This window comes from Cyrtonyx montezumae, unplaced genomic scaffold, assembly GCF_038088225.1.
Source record: "Cyrtonyx montezumae isolate F1298 unplaced genomic scaffold, pur_monq_1.0 scaffold_6, whole genome shotgun sequence".
NCBI lineage: Eukaryota > Metazoa > Chordata > Aves > Galliformes > Odontophoridae > Cyrtonyx > Cyrtonyx montezumae.
This window is the reverse complement of record NW_027072067.1, coordinates 10,301,939-10,319,153: the sequence shown is the minus strand read 5'-3', so window position 1 is coordinate 10,319,153 and position 17,215 is coordinate 10,301,939. Positions and strand designations below refer to the sequence as shown.

The 17,215-nt window shown below is 60.6% G+C and overlaps 2 protein-coding genes across 4 annotated transcripts; one reads left to right on the top strand and one right to left on the bottom strand.

The window, feature by feature from the left end:
* Positions 1-2,851: 2,851 nt before the first annotated feature.
* On the top strand, positions 2,852-8,251 carry GRM2 (glutamate metabotropic receptor 2). Of its 3 annotated transcripts, XM_065749852.1 has the most exons (6): positions 2,966-3,340; positions 5,116-5,953; positions 6,525-6,643; positions 7,469-7,588; positions 7,750-7,924; positions 8,148-8,251. In XM_065749852.1, the coding sequence occupies exons 1-6, from the start codon at positions 3,086-3,088 to the stop codon at positions 8,219-8,221; spliced, it is 1,581 nt and encodes a 526-aa protein (XP_065605924.1). In that variant the 5' UTR covers positions 2,966-3,085; the 3' UTR covers positions 8,222-8,251. The 3 variants fall into 3 exon arrangements, with proteins under 3 accessions (XP_065605923.1, XP_065605924.1, XP_065605925.1); XM_065749851.1 differs by having other exon boundaries at positions 2,852-3,340; positions 6,525-7,588; XM_065749853.1 differs by lacking the exons at positions 6,525-6,643; positions 7,469-7,588; positions 8,148-8,251 and having other exon boundaries at positions 2,969-3,340; positions 7,750-7,854.
* A 6-nt stretch (positions 8,252-8,257) lies between these two features.
* Positions 8,258-14,286, bottom strand: LOC136057129 (maestro heat-like repeat-containing protein family member 7). Its single transcript, XM_065749696.1, has 19 exons — positions 14,282-14,286; positions 14,032-14,158; positions 13,837-13,923; positions 13,463-13,567; positions 13,148-13,328; positions 12,953-13,062; positions 12,591-12,740; positions 12,288-12,442; positions 12,042-12,189; positions 11,768-11,946; positions 11,547-11,684; positions 11,267-11,381; positions 10,982-11,119; positions 10,642-10,818; positions 10,345-10,500; positions 10,064-10,165; positions 9,886-9,991; positions 9,600-9,825; positions 8,258-8,992 (listed from the first exon to the last, which is right to left on the bottom strand). The coding sequence occupies exons 1-18, from the start codon at positions 14,284-14,286 to the stop codon at positions 9,734-9,736; spliced, it is 2,271 nt and encodes a 756-aa protein (XP_065605768.1). The 3' UTR covers positions 8,258-8,992; positions 9,600-9,733.
* Positions 14,287-17,215: the final 2,929 nt, after the last annotated feature.

The following is a 17,215-nucleotide window of genomic DNA, read 5'->3' as shown; positions in this document are numbered from 1 at the left end:
TATGTCCCCACGTCCCGAAACATGGGTGATGCCTGCAGATCAGGTCTGCTGGGAGCTGGGGCCAGCTGAGCTGTGGAGCAGACACAGCAAAGAGGGACGCTGGGCGGCTGAAGGGCTCCGGGAAGGATTTGGGCAAACGGTGAGAGTCCATTTTGATCCCCCAAACCCTAACTCCAGTCCGAGCTACCTTCCTGGAGACTGCATTGCGAGTTGAAGGGGGGAACCCGGAGAGCATCACCCAGGGCTTGGCGCTTGGGTGCCGGGCGTGGGCCGCGGGGCTGCTGCCGAGGATGGGACCCCCGCGCTCGGCGGGGGCGGCTGGGGGCGCGGGGGCCGAACTGAGCCCCGGGAGGTCGCTCCGTGCCGCCCGCCCTGCCCGTGTCCCGGCCGCTGCCCGCGGGGTGCCGCCGCCCGGGGCCGAGCCGGGGCGGGGGCCGGGGGCGGAGCGGCTCCGCCGGGCTGGGGCTGGCGGAGTGTCAGAGGCGGCGGCGGGAGGCGGGCGGCGGCAGCGGCTCCGAAGCATCCGCGGCACCGGCACCGGTTCCCGGCGCGGTCCCGCCGGGCCCAGGTAAGGGCTGCGGACCCCGCGTCTCCGCCGTGCCCGTCCCAGTGGCTTCGGGCAGCGCGAGCGGCGGTGCCCGGGGAGCGGGGGTCGGCGGCTCCCGGAGCCGTCGGGGCGATCAGTGCCCGCAGCCGGCGCCGGGAGTCGCGGGACGGCGGGATGGGAGCGGAGCCGGGGGCCGCGGCTTCCTCGGGAGCTTCGCTGCGAGCCCCGGAGACGGCGCCGTGGCCACCAGCCCGTCCGGATGCGGCTCCGGGAGCGCGGCACCGGGGCGCGGAGGTAATAGCCCGGCAGGTGCGGGGACAGCCCCCGCCTGCCCTTCGCTCGCTGCTCCGGGGACTTTGGGCCGGCTGGGTGCGCGGGTGGCCCCGCATTCTCCCCGAGCACGCGGGGCTGGCGCGGGGCAGGCTCACCCTGAAGCTCTGCCGGCCGCTCTTCTTTGCGTCCTCCCCCTCCCGCTTCCCCCGGCTGGACGAGGGGAGGCCGGTGGCTGCAGTGTACGGGGTGAGCCCGAGGGGGGAGGTGATGGAGGCGCTTCCAGGTGTCACCCTGCTCCCAGCGCTGCGCACATGGATGTGTGGCCACACAACATGCGTGCGCTGCAACGTGCCGCTCTTGTACACACGTGTGGAGTGCACACCTCTGTGGACGTGTGTGGGGCATGGGCCTGTTACCCACATGCTGCAGGCGTAGGTATACACGGTACCCCTGCACGGGCATGCCCAGAGTGCATGGTGTTGGTGTGCAAGCTCCCGCACGGTGCTTGTCCATGCACCTTGCATGGCTGCACACCTGCAAGCACTCTGCTGTCCCAGGGCAGGGTCCTGACCGCAAAGCTGCGTGGACGCAGCTGAACGTGCATCCTCTCCTGAAAGCAGGGCAGCAGCCAGGGTCTTGGTATGCAGGTGTCAGGGTGCTCTGTGGGGCACAGGACCAACTGTGCTCTGTAAATATCTCTGATTGCTGATGCTTTTGGGTAGGGGGAGGTTGGAAGCAGATGTGAGCTGTCAGAGCCTTCCCAGCACACCGTGGCCACTGGGACAGCTGTGGCCCTGCCCAGTCAGGTGCTTCACACCCCCAGATGTCCTCCAGATGTCCCCAGGGGCCGATCTCCCCCCAGCACCATGTCAGCTTCAGCTCCAGGAATGGCCGCAGCAATCTCTGTCTCCCTGATGGAGCTGATGATTTTGAGAGTGCCCTTTGGGAGAGCTGAAGGTGCCCTTCCTCCTATGGGTCTCACCTGGAGTTCCCCGTGATCTGCAGCCACATGAGGCTTTGGCTGTCAGGCTGGGGGGGTCCCCTTCTTTCACAGCCCCTGAAATCCTGGCCTTGTGGGATTCCAGCAGCTGACTTTAAATGGGAAACAAATCTCTCTCATGGTGTGGGAAAAGACAACTCATCTCTGAGGGGACCTCATTTACTGCCAAAAAAAGGCCTGTCTGTTGCAAAAGCCTTTGATTCCCCAGCTCCTCCGTGGTTTATGCAGAGGGAGCCAGCAAACCTGGCTCTTACTTCTACTGAAATCTCTGAATTTAGTGTTCGAGGAAGGAAGGGGCGGTGGTGAGAGAACAGCCTCTAGAGCACTGCAGGATGGAGACGGCACCCAGCAGGGATGGGGCTTGAGGCCTGGATGGGATGGGAGCATAGCTGTGCCCCTTGCATTGGGATGGAGCACCTGGCCCTGGCCGAGCAGGTGGCACTGGGATCAGGGGGCTACTATCTGGCATCAGGTCTGCCTCAGTACCTGCTCTGAGTGATGTCCCAGCCACTGGGTGACATCCCTGGTACCTTTCCCTCAGGCCAGAAAAGCTGACCTCCTCCTAAGCTGCACTGCCTGGAACTGCTGCAGCGCAGATTGCCTGCCCTTCTGCACATGCCAGCTCGTCCTGGGGAGCTGGGCAGCCAGAGTGGCCCTGCGTGTCTGCCTGCATCTGTGTCACTTGCTGCATCCTGCAGGTCCTGTGTTGCTGCTGGAGCTGTCACATCTGCTCAGCGCTCTCTGTGGGTATCCCTCCTGGGGGAGAATGTGGGCTGGTGGGGACACAAAGCACCTGCATGCTGCCCTGGCTCGGCTGCCCCGAGCATCTTCTCGCAGCGTCCAGGTGGACAGCCTCAGCTCATCCCATGATCTGTCAACACAGTGCCTTTTCCCTTTGCTTTTCCAGGCGCTGAGGGCTCCACCAGAGCAACACAGCTCCCTGCCACCACCACGCTGCTCCGTCCCCACACCCGCTGCCGGGGCCCTGGCTGCCCACACCTTAAAGGGTAGTGCTGGGTGACACAGGGCGTGCAGGTCCCCAGCCAGCACCGGCGCACCCCATGGCGGTCCCCATTGCTGCCTGGCTGTGGCTGATGCACCTGGCTTCCTGCCTGGCTGCTGGGCACGGCCCCACCGGCAAGAAAGAGATCAGCACAGAGGGGGACCTGGTCATTGGGGGGCTTTTCCCCGTCCATGAAAAAGGAGTGGGGAGTGAAGACTGTGGCAAAATCAATGAGCACCGGGGCATCCAGCGCCTCGAGGCCATGCTCTTTGCACTGGATGAGATCAACAAGGACCCGAGCATCCTGCCGGGTGTGAGGCTGGGTGCCCACATCCTCGACACCTGCTCCAAGGACACCTATGCTCTCGAGCAGTCACTCGACTTCGTCCGCGCATCCCTGACCAGGGTGGATGGCTCTGAGCACATCTGCCCTGATGGCTCCTATGCCGTCCACGATGACGTGCCCACGGCCATCACTGGTGTCATCGGGGGCTCCTACAGCGATGTTTCCATCCAGGTACCCCATGCAAAATAAGAGCCTGGGCTGCGGGCAGAAGTGGCAGAGGGCATAGGCTGGCTGCAGGGCTGCCAAACCTCAGCCCTCACTGGGTAGGGACTTCCTGCAGCTGGGGGAGCAGGGAGCCCATCCTCTTCCTTGGCCCCACTTCTCTGCTGGGCTGTGTGTCAAGCCCAGCATCTGTTAAGGGAAGCACCCATTCCAGGCTGCTTGGGGCTGGGTGGGTGTGCACCAGCCCTGTGCCATGGGATGCTGCCCCATCCGGCAGCAGTGGGGGGAAATCAGCTCCTCAGGCGGAGCCATTTGTTTGCTGCAGTGCTCCCGGCCCCACTGGCCACAAACAGAGGGGTCAGCATCCACATGGGTGGCCATCCCTCCACAGCAATGGTGCTTTATTCACTGTGTGCTCCACAGTCCCTTGGAATGCCCAGAACGATGTCAGTGTGCAGATCCACATCCTTGGTGTGGTTGTGGCGCTGCACATACTCCCACCAGCAGGTCTGGATGGTGCGGGCGGCCTCCTGGCAGCGCCTGTACTCTGTCTGCATCACCCATGCCCGAGACACAGGCCTGCTCCCGCTGCTGGTTGCTCACCCACTGCCACCAGCAGTGCCCTCCGCACCAGCTGCCCACGCCACCACGCCTGGATGGCCATGGCTACAGCCGTGCTGGTGTCCATTGCAGGGACAGAACATGGGTGGCCTCAGTGGCAGTGCCACAGGTTGGGATTGGATTTTGGGATCAGATGTTCCCAGGGAGTACAGGCCAGCTCACCTGTGTCTTCATGGGTCATGGTCCAGGTATGTGGTTGGGTGTAGAATGCCCCCAGGGGGCAGCGGCACCTTCTGATGTTAGAATGGCCCTGAAAACCCCGCAGGAGACAGGGGGACCCTGGACCTGGGCTGCAATGGAGTCTCCGGACGGTGACAGCCCCACGTCCCCACAGCAACGCTGCCCTCTGGGACTTTTGTGCCATTAGGGCGTTTTACTGCTAAAAGCGCTTGTCCACGTTAATTAAGCTGCATCTCCTGCATGGGAAGCAGAGCTGCACGAGGGCTGCGAGAGCCATGGCTTCTAATGGCCCTCATTAGTGGGGCTCTCCCCCTTTTGAAGATAATGAGGGGAAGGAGTGGCCATGGCAGTCAGTGGCGGTGCCAGGCCCACGGGGCTCGGTGGGACAGTGCCCACTGTGCCCCCCCAGCCCTGAGGGCACCAGCTTTGTCCTTGTAGATGAGCATCACTCCGGTCTCCTGCAGTGGAGTTTCGGTGTTTGCCATGAATCCTTTTACTCCCTGCCCTGAATCTCAGAGGGGGATGTATAAAATATTAATAAAAATAATAACAAAAGAAAAAGAGAAGTGAGTGGAGGCTGCAAGGAGCAGGAACACAGGGATCATGGAGTGAGAAACCTCTGCAAGTAAATGATGCCAGGGCCCTGTGCTAGGCACCAATGGCTGGCCATGGCCAGGCTCTCCAGTCCTACAATGTCTGGTGGTCGTGGTCACACAGGGACCTCCCCACCACCTCTTCCATCTTGTCCTTGGCCAGGTGCCCAGGGAATAGCATTACGCTCCAGCCCTGGGATGACCACAATTCTTTGTGATCCAACACAGGACTGGGGGCTTGGGCAATCTGTTTCCATCTGACCGCTGGGCACCAGGTCCCCCAGCCCCCACCGGTTGGCCACCCACCGTGTCTAGGAGCAGTGCTCCCAGGGGATGCTCCTCACGGAGCCACATCCCCACTGGCTGTGCTCACCTCTCCCCTCCACACAGGTCGCCAACCTGCTGCGGCTCTTCCAGATCCCGCAGATCAGCTATGCTTCCACCAGCGCCAAGCTCAGTGACAAGTCCCGCTACGACTACTTCGCCCGCACCGTCCCACCCGACTTCTACCAGGCCAAAGCCATGTCGGAGATCCTTCGCTTTTTCAACTGGACCTACGTCTCCACAGTGGCCTCAGAGGGCGACTATGGCGAGACGGGCATTGAGGCTTTCGAGCAAGAAGCCCGCATGCGCAACATCTGCATCGCCACCTCAGAGAAGGTGGGACGCTCCATGAACAAGAAGACCTACGACGGCGTGGTGCGGGCGCTGCTGCAGAAGCCCAATGCCAAGGTGGTCGTGCTCTTCACCCGCAGTGAGGATGCCCGGGAGCTGCTGGCAGCCGCACACAGAGCCAACGTCTCCTTCGTGTGGGTGGCCAGTGATGGCTGGGGAGCCCTGGAGAGCGTGGTGGCGGGGAGCGAGGCGGTGGCAGAGGGAGCCATCACCATCGAGCTGGCAGCGTACCCCATCCAGGAATTCGCCACCTATTTCCTCAACCTCCACCCCTACAATAACAGCCGAAATCCCTGGTTCCGTGAGTTTTGGGAGCAAAAGTTCAAGTGCAGCCTCCACATGCAGGACTGCAGCCGGCACTCCCTAAGGATGGGCAAGTTTGAGCCAGAGTCCAAGATCACCTTCGTGGTCAATGCCGTCTACGCCATGGCTCACTCGCTTCATAACATGCACCGGGCACTGTGCCCCAACACCACCAAGCTCTGCGACTCCATGAAGCCCGTCAATGGCAAGAGGTTTTACAAGGACTTCATGCTCAATGTTAATTTTGACGGTGAGTCCAGAGGTGGAGATGGGGCTTGGCTGCACAGCTGAATGGTGGAGGGGCAGGGAGGAGCAAGGAGATCACACTCTCACTAATGCTCCATCTCCTCCTTGAGGTCTCGGTCTCTCCTTGGAGACCTCAGCCATTTGCTCTGTGATTGATTTAGCCACCTCTCAGAGACTAAGCTGGAGGGAGAGCCTCAATCAGGAGCACACAGGTCTGGGGTCAATCAGAACCGTTATCCCCTCTGGGCTGGGCTGACCCCCATGTACCACTCAGAGCCATGGAGGTTTTGGGGGCAGTGATGCTGCACAGCTATGCAGACCCCCCCCACTTTGCCCTGCAGCATGGCTAGGGGCTGCCACGGATGGTGAGAGCATTCTGCACCACTACTTTCACGATCAGAAAGCATAATGCTGCATTCTGGGCATGAAGGCAAGGGACTGGTTGGAAATAGACACTTGGCCATGGTGGGCTGTGTCTCCCCAGTGCATCCCTGTGGGAGCAAGTGTGCTCCCACCCCATGGCCACATGGACCAGCTCTCCAGACAGTGACCATCTCCCCTTCTCCTCCCTCCAGCTCCATTCAGGCCAGAAGACACTGAGAGTGTTGTTCGATTTGACCGCTACGGTGACGGGATTGGGCGCTACAATATCTTCAACTACCACCGCATGGACGGGCGGTACCGGTACCAGAAGGTGGGCTACTGGGCGGAGGGGCTCATCCTCAACACCAGCCTCATCCCCTGGGCAGAGACATCCATCCCAGTGTCCCAGTGCAGTGACCCCTGCAAGAAGAATGAGATAAAGAGCATGCAGCCTGGAGACATCTGCTGCTGGATCTGCATCCCCTGCCAGCCCTACGAGTACCTACTGGATGAGTTCACCTGCATGGACTGCGGCTTGGGTTACTGGCCCAATGAGACCCTGAATGGCTGCTATGAGTTGCCCCAGCAGTACATCCGTTGGCGAGATGTCTGGGCCATCGGTCCCGTCACTATCTCTTGCTTGGGATTTATCTCTACTCTCTTTGTTTTTGGAGTCTTCATGAAGAACAATGACACTCCCATTGTGAAGGCCTCTGGACGGGAGCTCTGTTACATTCTCTTGACTGGGGTCCTCATGTGCTACAGCATGACCTTCATCTTCATTGCAAAGCCTTCCACTGAGGTGTGCACACTCCGGCGCCTGGGGCTGGGCACATCCTTTGCTGTCTGCTATTCAGCCCTCTTGACCAAAACAAATCGCATTGCCAGGATATTCAGTGGGGTGAAAGAGGGGGTCCAGCGCCCTCGCTTCATAAGCCCCACATCACAGGTGGTCATCTGCATGGCCCTCATCTCCTGCCAGCTGATCATCGTCATCATCTGGCTGCTGGTGGAGGCCCCTGGCACAGGCAAGGAGACCGAGCCTGACAAGAGGTACATCGTCACCCTCAAGTGCAACAACCGTGACTCCAACATGCTCATTTCGCTCACCTACAACGTCCTCTTGATTGTCCTGTGCACGGTCTATGCCTTCAAGACGCGGAAATGCCCTGAAAACTTCAATGAGGCCAAGTTCATTGGGTTCACCATGTACACGACCTGCATCATCTGGCTGGCCTTCCTGCCCATCTTTTACGTGACCTCCAGCGACTACCGAGTAAGAGCCCGAGTTCTGGGGACTCCTGTGGGACCCAACTGGAGCAGCCTGCATGATTTGGGCTGTACAGGGCTGGGAGGGTCTGGGGAAGGGCTGATGAGGGCCTCATCCATGCTCTTGCCCGCGTCCATAGTGCATGACGCTCACCCCTCTGCCTCCAGGTGCAGACCACCACTATGTGCATCTCTGTGAGCCTCAGCGGCACGGTGGTCCTTGGCTGCCTGTTCACCCCTAAGCTCCACATCATACTCTTCCAGCCGCAGAAGAACGTGGCCAGCCACCGCGTGGGCACGGCACGCTTCAGCATGGCAGCTGCCAGCTCCAGCCAGTCCCACGGTGAGCAGTGCTGGGCTGGGGATGGGCAGGGGGACAGCTGGGAGGGGGACCAGGGCAGTGGGATGTAGGGATACTGCAGCACCCAAGGGATCAGATGCCCCATCCCAAGCCTTCCACCCCACTGCTGCTCCTGGGGGTCTGTCACTGTATTGGGACACCCAAGGTGGGTGATGATGCTGCTGGAGCCCCCCCCCCCCTCAATAACTGCTGCCTTCCCCTCCAGGCTCAGCCTCACAGTACGTGCCCACAGTGTGCAATGGCCGCGAGGCGGTGGACTCCACGACGTCGTCCTTGTGAAGTCTGGTGGGAGGCCATGCTCCAGCCCATCTCCTCACAGAGAGGAGCAGCCCCAGAGCAGGGGCTGGAGGAGCAGGAAGGCAGCCCCCAGCTCAGCCCGAGCCCACTCGCTTGTCTCTTGTGCCCATCAGTGGTGCATGGCCCCATCCCCAGCTCCCTTGCACTGAGCCACACTGCTCATCATGCTTTGCTTGCCCTGAGCCATGCCCCCACCTCCACTCAGAGCCACACTAACAGCACGCTGCCCTCACCCACCCTGCTTTCTCTCCAATGTCACACCCCCCTCAGATGAGCCAACTGTCACATCAGCTTCCCCAGCACACCTGGACCCCCACACTTGCACCCATGGCACTTTTCCTCCTCATTTTTACTCCCGGGTTTGCAGGATCCCAGCCATGCCCTGTCCCTGAGAAGCATTCCATCCTCCTGGCCCATGGTGAGATGGAAGCCCCGCACCCCAAATTCCTGCTCCGTGCCTCGGGGCACTGCAGACCCTGGCAGCACCTGGTGAGGGGCCCAGACTGCTGTTGAGTGATGGGGCCCCAGGGAGACAAGCCTTGCCCCTTTTTAAGAGTAGATTTTTTCTGTGCCCAAGATTCTGTTCTGTTTTTATTTTATATATAATTTATGTAAATAAAGTGGGGTTTTTTTTGTTTGTGTTTTCTATTTTTTTTTCTTTTTTCTTTTTTTGCCACTGAGTGGACTTCGGTGCCTGATGCTGTGCGCTGCTCCTTGGTGGGCTGGATGCAGCTGGTAGACGCCCTGCACAAACTGACAATGAACAGTATCTGTGAGCACACAGCAGGGTCCTGTGTAACACAGAATCCCAGTCACAAAAGGTTCACTGGTGGCCCCTGGGCACTTGCAACCTCCAGGGAAGGGACCTCCACCTGCCTTCCTGCATCAGAGATTTGTGACAACGTGGGGATAGGGCCAAGCATCACAGGTGACAGCACGTGGCAGCACCTGCGTCCCATTACCACAGCAGGTACTTGTGGCCTGAGGAGATGGTGATGCAGAGAATATAACCCCAGGAAGCCTTCCCTGCCCCAGGAACTGCAAACGAGCTGTGCACAAAGCCCAGAGTGGTGCAGCCGGCCTTGCTCATGGTCAATCACAGCACAGTTGGGGTGGTAGGGACTTCACAACCCCCCAGTTCCACCCCTGCTGTGGGCTGGCTGCTCCCCTGGCTCAGGCTGCCCAGGGCTCCTCCATGGCCTGGGGCACCTCCAGGGATGGACACTCTGGGCAGCAGTGCCAACATCTCACTGCCCTCTGAGCAAAGAATTTCTTCCTTGCAGTTCCCCTCCATTTCTCCTCTTACAGTTTAAAATTGTCACTCCTTGTCCTATATCAGACGATGTAAAAAGTTGCTCACCCCGATGTCCCAGAGGGAGAACCCTCCTCCTCCATGTGGGGCATGAGCCGCAGGGTCCTCCCATTCCACCAGAGCACAGCCATGCACGGTGCCCTGCAGAGCTGCCAGAGGACACCGGGCTCTGTCCTGCGGGGTCAGCACTGCCCAAACCGCCACCACTGGGACCGCGTCGTCGGGGTCTCGTGCCTCCCAATGAGCTCTGTGGTCATATGTTCAGCGACCCCAGCTGCTCCCTGGGTGCAGCACTGAGGGCTGGGGACAGGGGAACCTCAGTCTCGTGGCTCACCGATGAACCTCGCAGCCTCCCGCCGCAGGGACTCCTGCGGGCTCTGTAGGTAGAGCAGGCTCTGGCCCAGGTAGTCCTGTCCTGCACTCTTCCTCCTCTCGGCCAACTGGAGAAGGAAAGGCACAGGGTCAGCTCAGGGAGGCCCTGGCCCTGTCCCTGGGTGTGGGAACGTGCGTACCATGCACTCGCTGATCTGCGAGAACTGTGCCATCTCTGCCAGGTGCTCCAGCCGCCTCCAGCGCAGGAACCGTGCGGCACCAAGGAAGGCTTCCTGGGAGGCCTGCCAGACAGCTGAGATGCCACTGCAGCCCAAGCGGCAGCAAAGCCCGCGTCCCCCAGTGCCCCTCCACGGGGAGGACACGGCAGCAGGGGCTGACACCACCACGGGCTGCGGTACCCCTGTGTCGGGGGGATACCGTGGGTGCATCATCGCCGTCCCCAAAGGAACGCAGTTCCCACCTTGGCCACGCTCTCTTCCTCATCGTGCAGGTGCAAACACAGCGAGACCAGGCTCCTGTACACCTCCTTCCGCATCTTCTTCTTTTCTCTGCCCTCCACAAAGCTCAGCGTGTCGAGGAAGAGGTGGATGGAGAGCTGCCGCACCGTGCCGGACTCCTGCGAGGGAGGAAGGAAGGACGTCGGGGCCGGCAGCTCCAAGCCCACGGCGAGCAGGGCCAGCACCGCCGATGTAGTGGGCCCGGGCACGCTGAGGTCGCTGCCACATCCCTAGCGAGCCGGGCTCCCTGCTCCCCTTACGTCCTCGAAGAGCGCCGGGAGATTGCCGGCCAGCTCCAGAGCCGCGAGGCTGAGCTTCCTCCCCTCCAGAAGCCGCAGCAGGGTGCTGAGCACCGGCAGGGCCACGGCGCGGGCACCGCTATCCGCGTCCTGCAGCTGCTTCGTGATGCACGGCAGCAGGCCGAGCATTTTCCTCGCCTGCGGGAAAAACGTCCCTCTCTTTTGGTACGGCGGAGACCGTCGCCGGCGCGGAAGCGCTCCAGCGGCCGCGGGACGGCGCGGGGCCGGCAGGCAGGGCGGTCCCACACAGCCCGAGGGCAGCGGGCAGCGAGGGGCTGAGCGGAGAGCTGCCCCTGCTCACCGTGTCCTGCCTCTTGCTGAGCTGCAGGACGCCCCTGAGCACCAGCTGCTGCGTGCCCGCGCTCCGGCTCTGCAGGTGGGTGCTGAAGACGCTCACGACGCGGCGCAGCTCTTCGCCGAGGTCCGCGCACTGCAGCATCTGAGACACGCGCGGCTCTTAGCGCTGGATCCGGCCACCGGCTCGGGGCAAGGACGGCGGGGCGCGGCCACGCCCGGCCCGAGGGCGGCAGGGCTGCTGCGGAGGTCCCGCAGCCCCACGTTCGCTGCTTCTGCAGCCGCTGCTCACCTCAACGAGGAAGACCGTGGCCACCGTCTCCCCGGAGCAGAACTTGGTGCTGAGCAGCTCGACCAGCTGGTGGAAGATGGGGACGCGCAGAGCTCTGGGCAGCTCCCTCATCACCCTGGCAAGGGTGAGAAGGCACCGTCAGCCCCGAGCCGGGCGGGCGCAGCTCTCCTGGCTTCACGCCGCTCTCACGCTGCCCCGGGGGCCACGGGCTCTGCTGCTGTGGCAGCATTTTGTCCGAGAACTGGGAACACCCCTAGCAACCGCAGGGAAGGGCTCTCACCTGGCCACCACCTGCACACCCTGGAGGTGGGTCACGGCGCTGAGAAGCGCGTCCCAGCCACCCCCCTCTTGAATGGCCTCCATCTGCCTCTGGAGGCCCACACTGCAGAGCAGCACTTTCAGGGAGTGCACCGCGGCCCTGCAGGTGGAGAATGGTGCGGGTCGCACTGGGAGCCCCAGCACCGGGTCCCTGGATGCATCAGGGGAGTGGGGATGTGGCACCTGACGGGGGTGAGCTGGTCCTGCCGGTGCTCCTCCCAGAAGATTCCCACCTCCTGCAGTGTCAGCTCCGTGGTGAAGGACACTTGGTAGAGGAGGGCCAGGAAGAGCTGGGGGAAAATGGTTTCTGCCTCCTTCAGGATGAGAGGCAGCTGCAATAGCTCAGGGATGGTCCTTGCTGCCTGCAGAAAGTATCCCAGTGCCCCAGGGCAGCAACAAGGCTTGGGAGTGGACAGGGAAAGGGACTCAGGCTCAGCTGGACAAGTAAGGAACTCACAGCCAGGGCGAGGACACGTGGCCTGTCCCCAGTGGATGCAGACATTTGGCACAGAGAATGATTTGTGAGCACTTGGAGCAGCTCCTGCAGCACCTTCTCCACGGCTGGGGGCTCTGAGAGCATTGCCCTCCACATAGTGACAGCGGCACTGCGGGTTCCCAGGGCTGTCAGCGTGGCTGCCCCCACTTGGCTGACGGCTTTGGGGTGTGGAGGGGAGAGGAGCCCTGAGGGCTGTGGGCCCCGTACCTGGTGCAGGTTGGGGAGCAGCCCAGCAGGCTCCTAACCACCTCCCTCGGGTGTTTGCTGGCCAGCACAAGCAGGGCCCTCCCCAGGCTTTCAAGAGCCGGCTCAGCTTTGATGGAAGGCAGGCTGCTGTAGATCATCTTCACCATCTTTTGCACCTGGAGGGGGACACACGTGAGAATGGGATGGCACCAGAGCAGGGCCCTGCTGCCACCCCCACTGCTGCGTGCCCGCCAAGCGCAGTGCCAGATCCAGGGAAGGAGCAGAGCCCAGAGGGCTGGAGCTGTGGCAGTATCAGGTTCCCACCTGCCCTGGAGGGAAGTGAGCCTCTGCTGCAAGCACATCCACCATGTGGGCAGCCAGCTCGGTGCTGTGGAGTCTTGGCTCTGTCATGCTCTTGATGGCCATGAGGAAGACATCGACCCTTTCAGGGTACAGGAGGTATCTCAGAAACATCTGTGGGAGGGAGGAGAGGAGGAATGACTCATCCCCTGAATGGCTGCTCGGACAGACAGGTGCCTCAGGAGAGCCAGGAGCAGGGGCTAGGCTGGGTGATACCCAGAGTGTGAGGGCCCTATGGGCACCAGAGCTGCTCAGGGACAGCATTGTGCTTTTCCTGACACTGCAGGCCCGGGCTCTTCTGTGGGCTCAGGGATTGGTCTCCTTACCTTGAAGATTTTGCTGGCATTGTTCTCTTGGGAAATCTGTTCATAGAACAGTGTTTGCCAGCGCACCCGGAGCTGTGGCTTCTTGGGATCCTTCTGCCACAGCCACATTCCTACAGAGGAGTGGACAGAGTGTCAGTGAGGGGCCCAGGGCACCTGGGGGTCTGGAGGAACCCAGCCCAACACAGCCCCTCTCACTCTGGGAGGCGATGAAAATGAAAAGCTGATGGACAGCCTTCATCGCCTCATCTCTGGTCCCCTCATCAGTGGAAGTGCAGCACAGGATGAGGTGTCCGGTCAGCTTCCCCAGTACAGGGAAGCGTTGGTTCTCCGTGCACTGATGCCGGAGCACCACGGCTCCTGTGAAGCAGGAGCACACCTGGGGAGAGAGGTGCACAGCTGAGTGGGGCAACAGGGCCCCAGGACAGGCTGTGTGCGAGCCTGGAGACAGGTGGGCTCCGTCTGGGGAGCCAGGATGGGGGCACCAAAGCTGTGTGCACCAGGGCTCCCTACCTCAGGCAAGGAGCAGGTGTTGCTGAAGGTGAGCAGCCTGGCAATGCATGCCATGGCCCTCTCCTCCACAGCTGTCAGCTGGCACGTGGTGAAGGGCAGCAGGAGCTGTGGAGAGGAAAGCTGTCTGTGCTCACAGCACGGGGCACTCATCCTTTTGCTCCCTCCCCGGCTGCAGTGGGGGGTGGGTGGTTGCATCCCTGTCCTGCTGCAGCCCCGCTGCCTTCCACTGCTCCCCATCCATCCCTCTAATCCCACAGAGGCCGGCCTCGGGCCCACACCCCCTGACCGCAGTGGGCCCTGGGGGGACCTTGCGCGACTCCCCCCTTCACGGCCTGCAACTGTCCCTGAAAATCCCAGCCTTGCCACAGCCAGACCTCCAAGATGTTCTGCAGCTCCGGGAGGACAGAGGCACCGGCGCTGCCCACCAGTACCTGCAGCAGGTGGTGCAGGGCTTCCATGGTCTGCAAGGAGGACAGGGGTCAGGGCGGCCTTCCCTGCTGCGTCCTGCCGGCAGCAGAGGGGCATCCCGGGTGGTGGTGCCCAGGAAGCGTCCCCAGAGCCCGGCCCACATGCACCTTCATGTAGAGTGCAGCGTCCCGGTGCTTCATGTCCTCCTGGTGAGGGAGGTGGAGGATGCTGCCGAGGCAGGCACGCAGGAGGCCACTCTTCTGCTCCTCTGGAAGCAACCCGGAATTGCTGCGAGGAGAGAGAGGGCAGAGATGTGATGCACTGCTCAGCGCTCTGTGCCCCGCTGCCTGCCCTGCTCAGGGCCCCCAGCCAGGACCAGTGTCACCACAGCAGCTGAAGCTGGGGCAGTACCTCATGGCGGCAATGGCGCTCATGGCCTGCTGCCGCAGCTCTGTGTCCAGGCACTCGGGGGGCTCCTCCTGCAGCAGCGCCTGAGGGCACAGCAGGATGGGATGAAGTGGGATGGGACGAGCTGGTATCTCCTGCTTGGTGGGCAGAGCCCGGGCACTCCATCCCAGCACCCCGTGGTTCCCAGGGCTCCCCAGCAACCCTGCAGCGGGAAGGGCTGTGCCCACTGCCCAGCCCCGGGGTGCTCCCCTTACCTCAATGCACTGCGTCACTTCCAGCGGGCAGACACACAGCCAGTAATGTGCACCACGGTCCTCAATGGCAGCTTCGAAGACGGCATGGATAGAGGTCAGAAATCTCAGCTTCTCTTCCTCTGCCTGAGGTGGGGAGGGAGCTGGCATCAGGTGCTGGCATCAGGGGACCCTGGCACTCTCTGGGCACAGCCAGGCAGGGGCAGCCAGGGAAGCACAAAGTGCCCGCTACCTGGGGTCTGTGCGTGCAGCAGGCACGGATGAAGCTCATGGGATTCTCCTGCTGAGGTGACGTGTCCGAGGCAGAAGGACCCTCACCTGAGCCCAAGGGTACCTGCACCTCACACATCTCATCAGTCCCCGACCAGGGTCTGGAGGCCTGCAGTACCATATGCTTCTCTGTCCAGGCTTCTTGGGAGCAGCTGAGGGGCCTCTGTTCTATCCTGCAGTGAGGAGACAGGTAGATATGGCTCCTGCCCTGTGGCAGGGCAGAGTCACTGAGTGCCACCACCACCTCTCCCTTTGTCTTTTGTTGGCCCCAGAACCCAGTGGGGCCCCACACATTGCTGCCTGCACTGGAGGCGTCCCCTGTCCTGACTGCTTCCGTCCCCACCACCAGCCCTTGACCTAGGGCAGCTGCAGCAGCCAGAGCTGCACAGGGGAGGGTCCCTGGGTATTGCCCAGCCCTTCCTCCTCACACAGCAGAGCCTGCAAGGCACAGTCACAGCTGCTCCTGGCACTGCAATACAAACCAGCTCCATTCTGTCTGTTGTGTCTGTTGGGCCAAAGCCCCGGTTCTGAGCCCCTTCAGCGCTGACCCAGCTGCTCCCGGCATCGAGACTGGCTTTACGTGGCAAACTGTCTGGACTTTGTGCTTTTAGTTCAAACTGTGCTATTCTCAGATAGCGATAAACTCTATTAATCTTCCCCAAGCTGAATTAATTTTGTCCACGGTGTTGATTGTTGAGTGATCTCTCCATCTTTATCCCAACCCTTCATTCATTAGAAAGAGACTGAGTCGTCAATTTTGCTATCCTTTCAACCAGAACTAAGGGGTCTACCAGGCCTCCAGACAGACCTGACCAGTGACTTTTTCCTCTTGTCCATTACCTTCATTTCCTGGAACTGCAGGACTTTGATCTCAGAAGTGCTTGAACAGCTGGGAAGGAGCAATCCAGTGGGCCTTTTCCCCAAGGGTAGGCAGGGTCTCGGATCCCAGTCGTCGTGCCATACTCAGGGATGGGCTCCTTAGGCACATCTCATACAAGAGGACTCAGTTTTGGTGAAGCCAGCTGGAACTCTAAGGGGGAACTGAGTTCTACGGGGACACTGGAGAGACAGCGATCCCGAAGCAGCTCCTGCTGCAACCGGGAGATGGCGGTCGCTTACTGGGAGAACCGGGATCCAGAAGCAGCGACGAGAGGATTTACCGAGATCCGAGGAACCGGGACCGGCGTTACTCACACGAGCCGGGCGGGACCGAGAGCCATAGCCCTCCCCTCGCTCCGCCCGGGGTTTTTGGAGCGGATCTGATTGAGAACCGCAGCCTTGGCCCCGAGAATGAGGCTGTGGGCAGTAGAGAAGAGGGACTGTACAGTCAAATAAGGCTTTGGACCCTAAAAATGACGTTTTGCACACAAAAAAAAATGAGATTGTTGGCTCAAAACTAATGCCTCGCGCCTCAAAAATGAGCGTTTATGCCACAAAAAGTTATCACACTCTAAAAATGAAGGTCCGGACTCTCAAATCTGGGAGTTTGGACCCAAAAAGAAAGCTTTGGACCGTAAAAGCCGAGACACTGTCTCGCTCCATCCATCTCCAGCAGCGAGGAAGTGGCTCGAGCAGTCACAAGGTGGCGACTCGGATCCACGTCTTCATTCTCGGCTCTCCCAGCACCTCCCACGATCACTCAGCCCCACCTCCCCTCGAATTTTCCCCTTCTGGTCGAGTTGTTCTTGCGTGTAATTGCGGCTAACCTTTGATTTCAGATCTAGTTCAGAAAGCATTGAACTTCTCGCTAAAGTGGGTTTACCTATAGTAAACACTTACCTTCAGTGTCACAGAGCCCACTTCTCAGACGTCCGATTAATATTTAAAATGCTGAGCACATCAGTCTGTGCAGTGTTAAGGTTGTGCCAACTGGGGCACAGTGTAGGCTTTGCACAGACACAGTGAGACCATATCTTCCTGTGAAGGCTGAGGATCCCAGAGATAAAGGGTGGGAAGGAGCATTTGCTGCCCATAGAGGAGGCACCAAGGGAAGGGGACTTAGCTGAGGCAACATGCACAGTCTAACATGGAGACAGCAACTGCGCCCAGGTCTCCAGGGTACTGACAGCACTCTCAGAGCAAGGTCATCCCCAGTCATAGCATAGGTTTTCTGCAGCTGTTTTATGTCCCATCTCAGTAGAGAGAAGAGGGAGAGCTTGAACAATCAACCCTGCAATGCTGTGGAGTATGTTAACCAGCTGGATAGGACAGCCATCCTGATCCTGCCCTTTCCCATCCAGAGAGCACAGTCAAAGCAGACAGTTACCAGGAAACAACAATCACAGATACAGATCAGTATAGCTGAGATTGCTGTTCATGCTTCCCTCATTGCTGCTGGAGGAGGAGGCAGCCCAAGCCAGTTCTCACACCATGGAGAAGACTGAGGTTGGAAGCTCAGCCGATGAGAACAGTGGTC

Coding starts and splice junctions, on each gene's coding strand:
- LOC136057129 (XM_065749696.1), bottom strand. Junction 13,329..13,462: donor ACACCTGCTCCTTGCCTGAG/GTAGGGAGCCCT, acceptor CTCTCTCCCCAG/GTGTGCTCCTGCTTCACAGG. Junction 11,382..11,546: donor GGTGTGCAGGTGGTGGCCAG/GTGAGAGCCCTT, acceptor CACCCTTGCCAG/GGTGATGAGGGAGCTGCCCA.
- GRM2 (XM_065749851.1), top strand. CDS start 2,882: ATGGCGGTCCCCATTGCTGCCTGGCTGTGGCTGATGCACCTGGCTTCC. Junction 3,341..5,115: donor ACAGCGATGTTTCCATCCAG/GTACCCCATGCA, acceptor CCCTCCACACAG/GTCGCCAACCTGCTGCGGCT. Junction 5,954..6,524: donor GCTCAATGTTAATTTTGACG/GTGAGTCCAGAG, acceptor TCCTCCCTCCAG/CTCCATTCAGGCCAGAAGAC.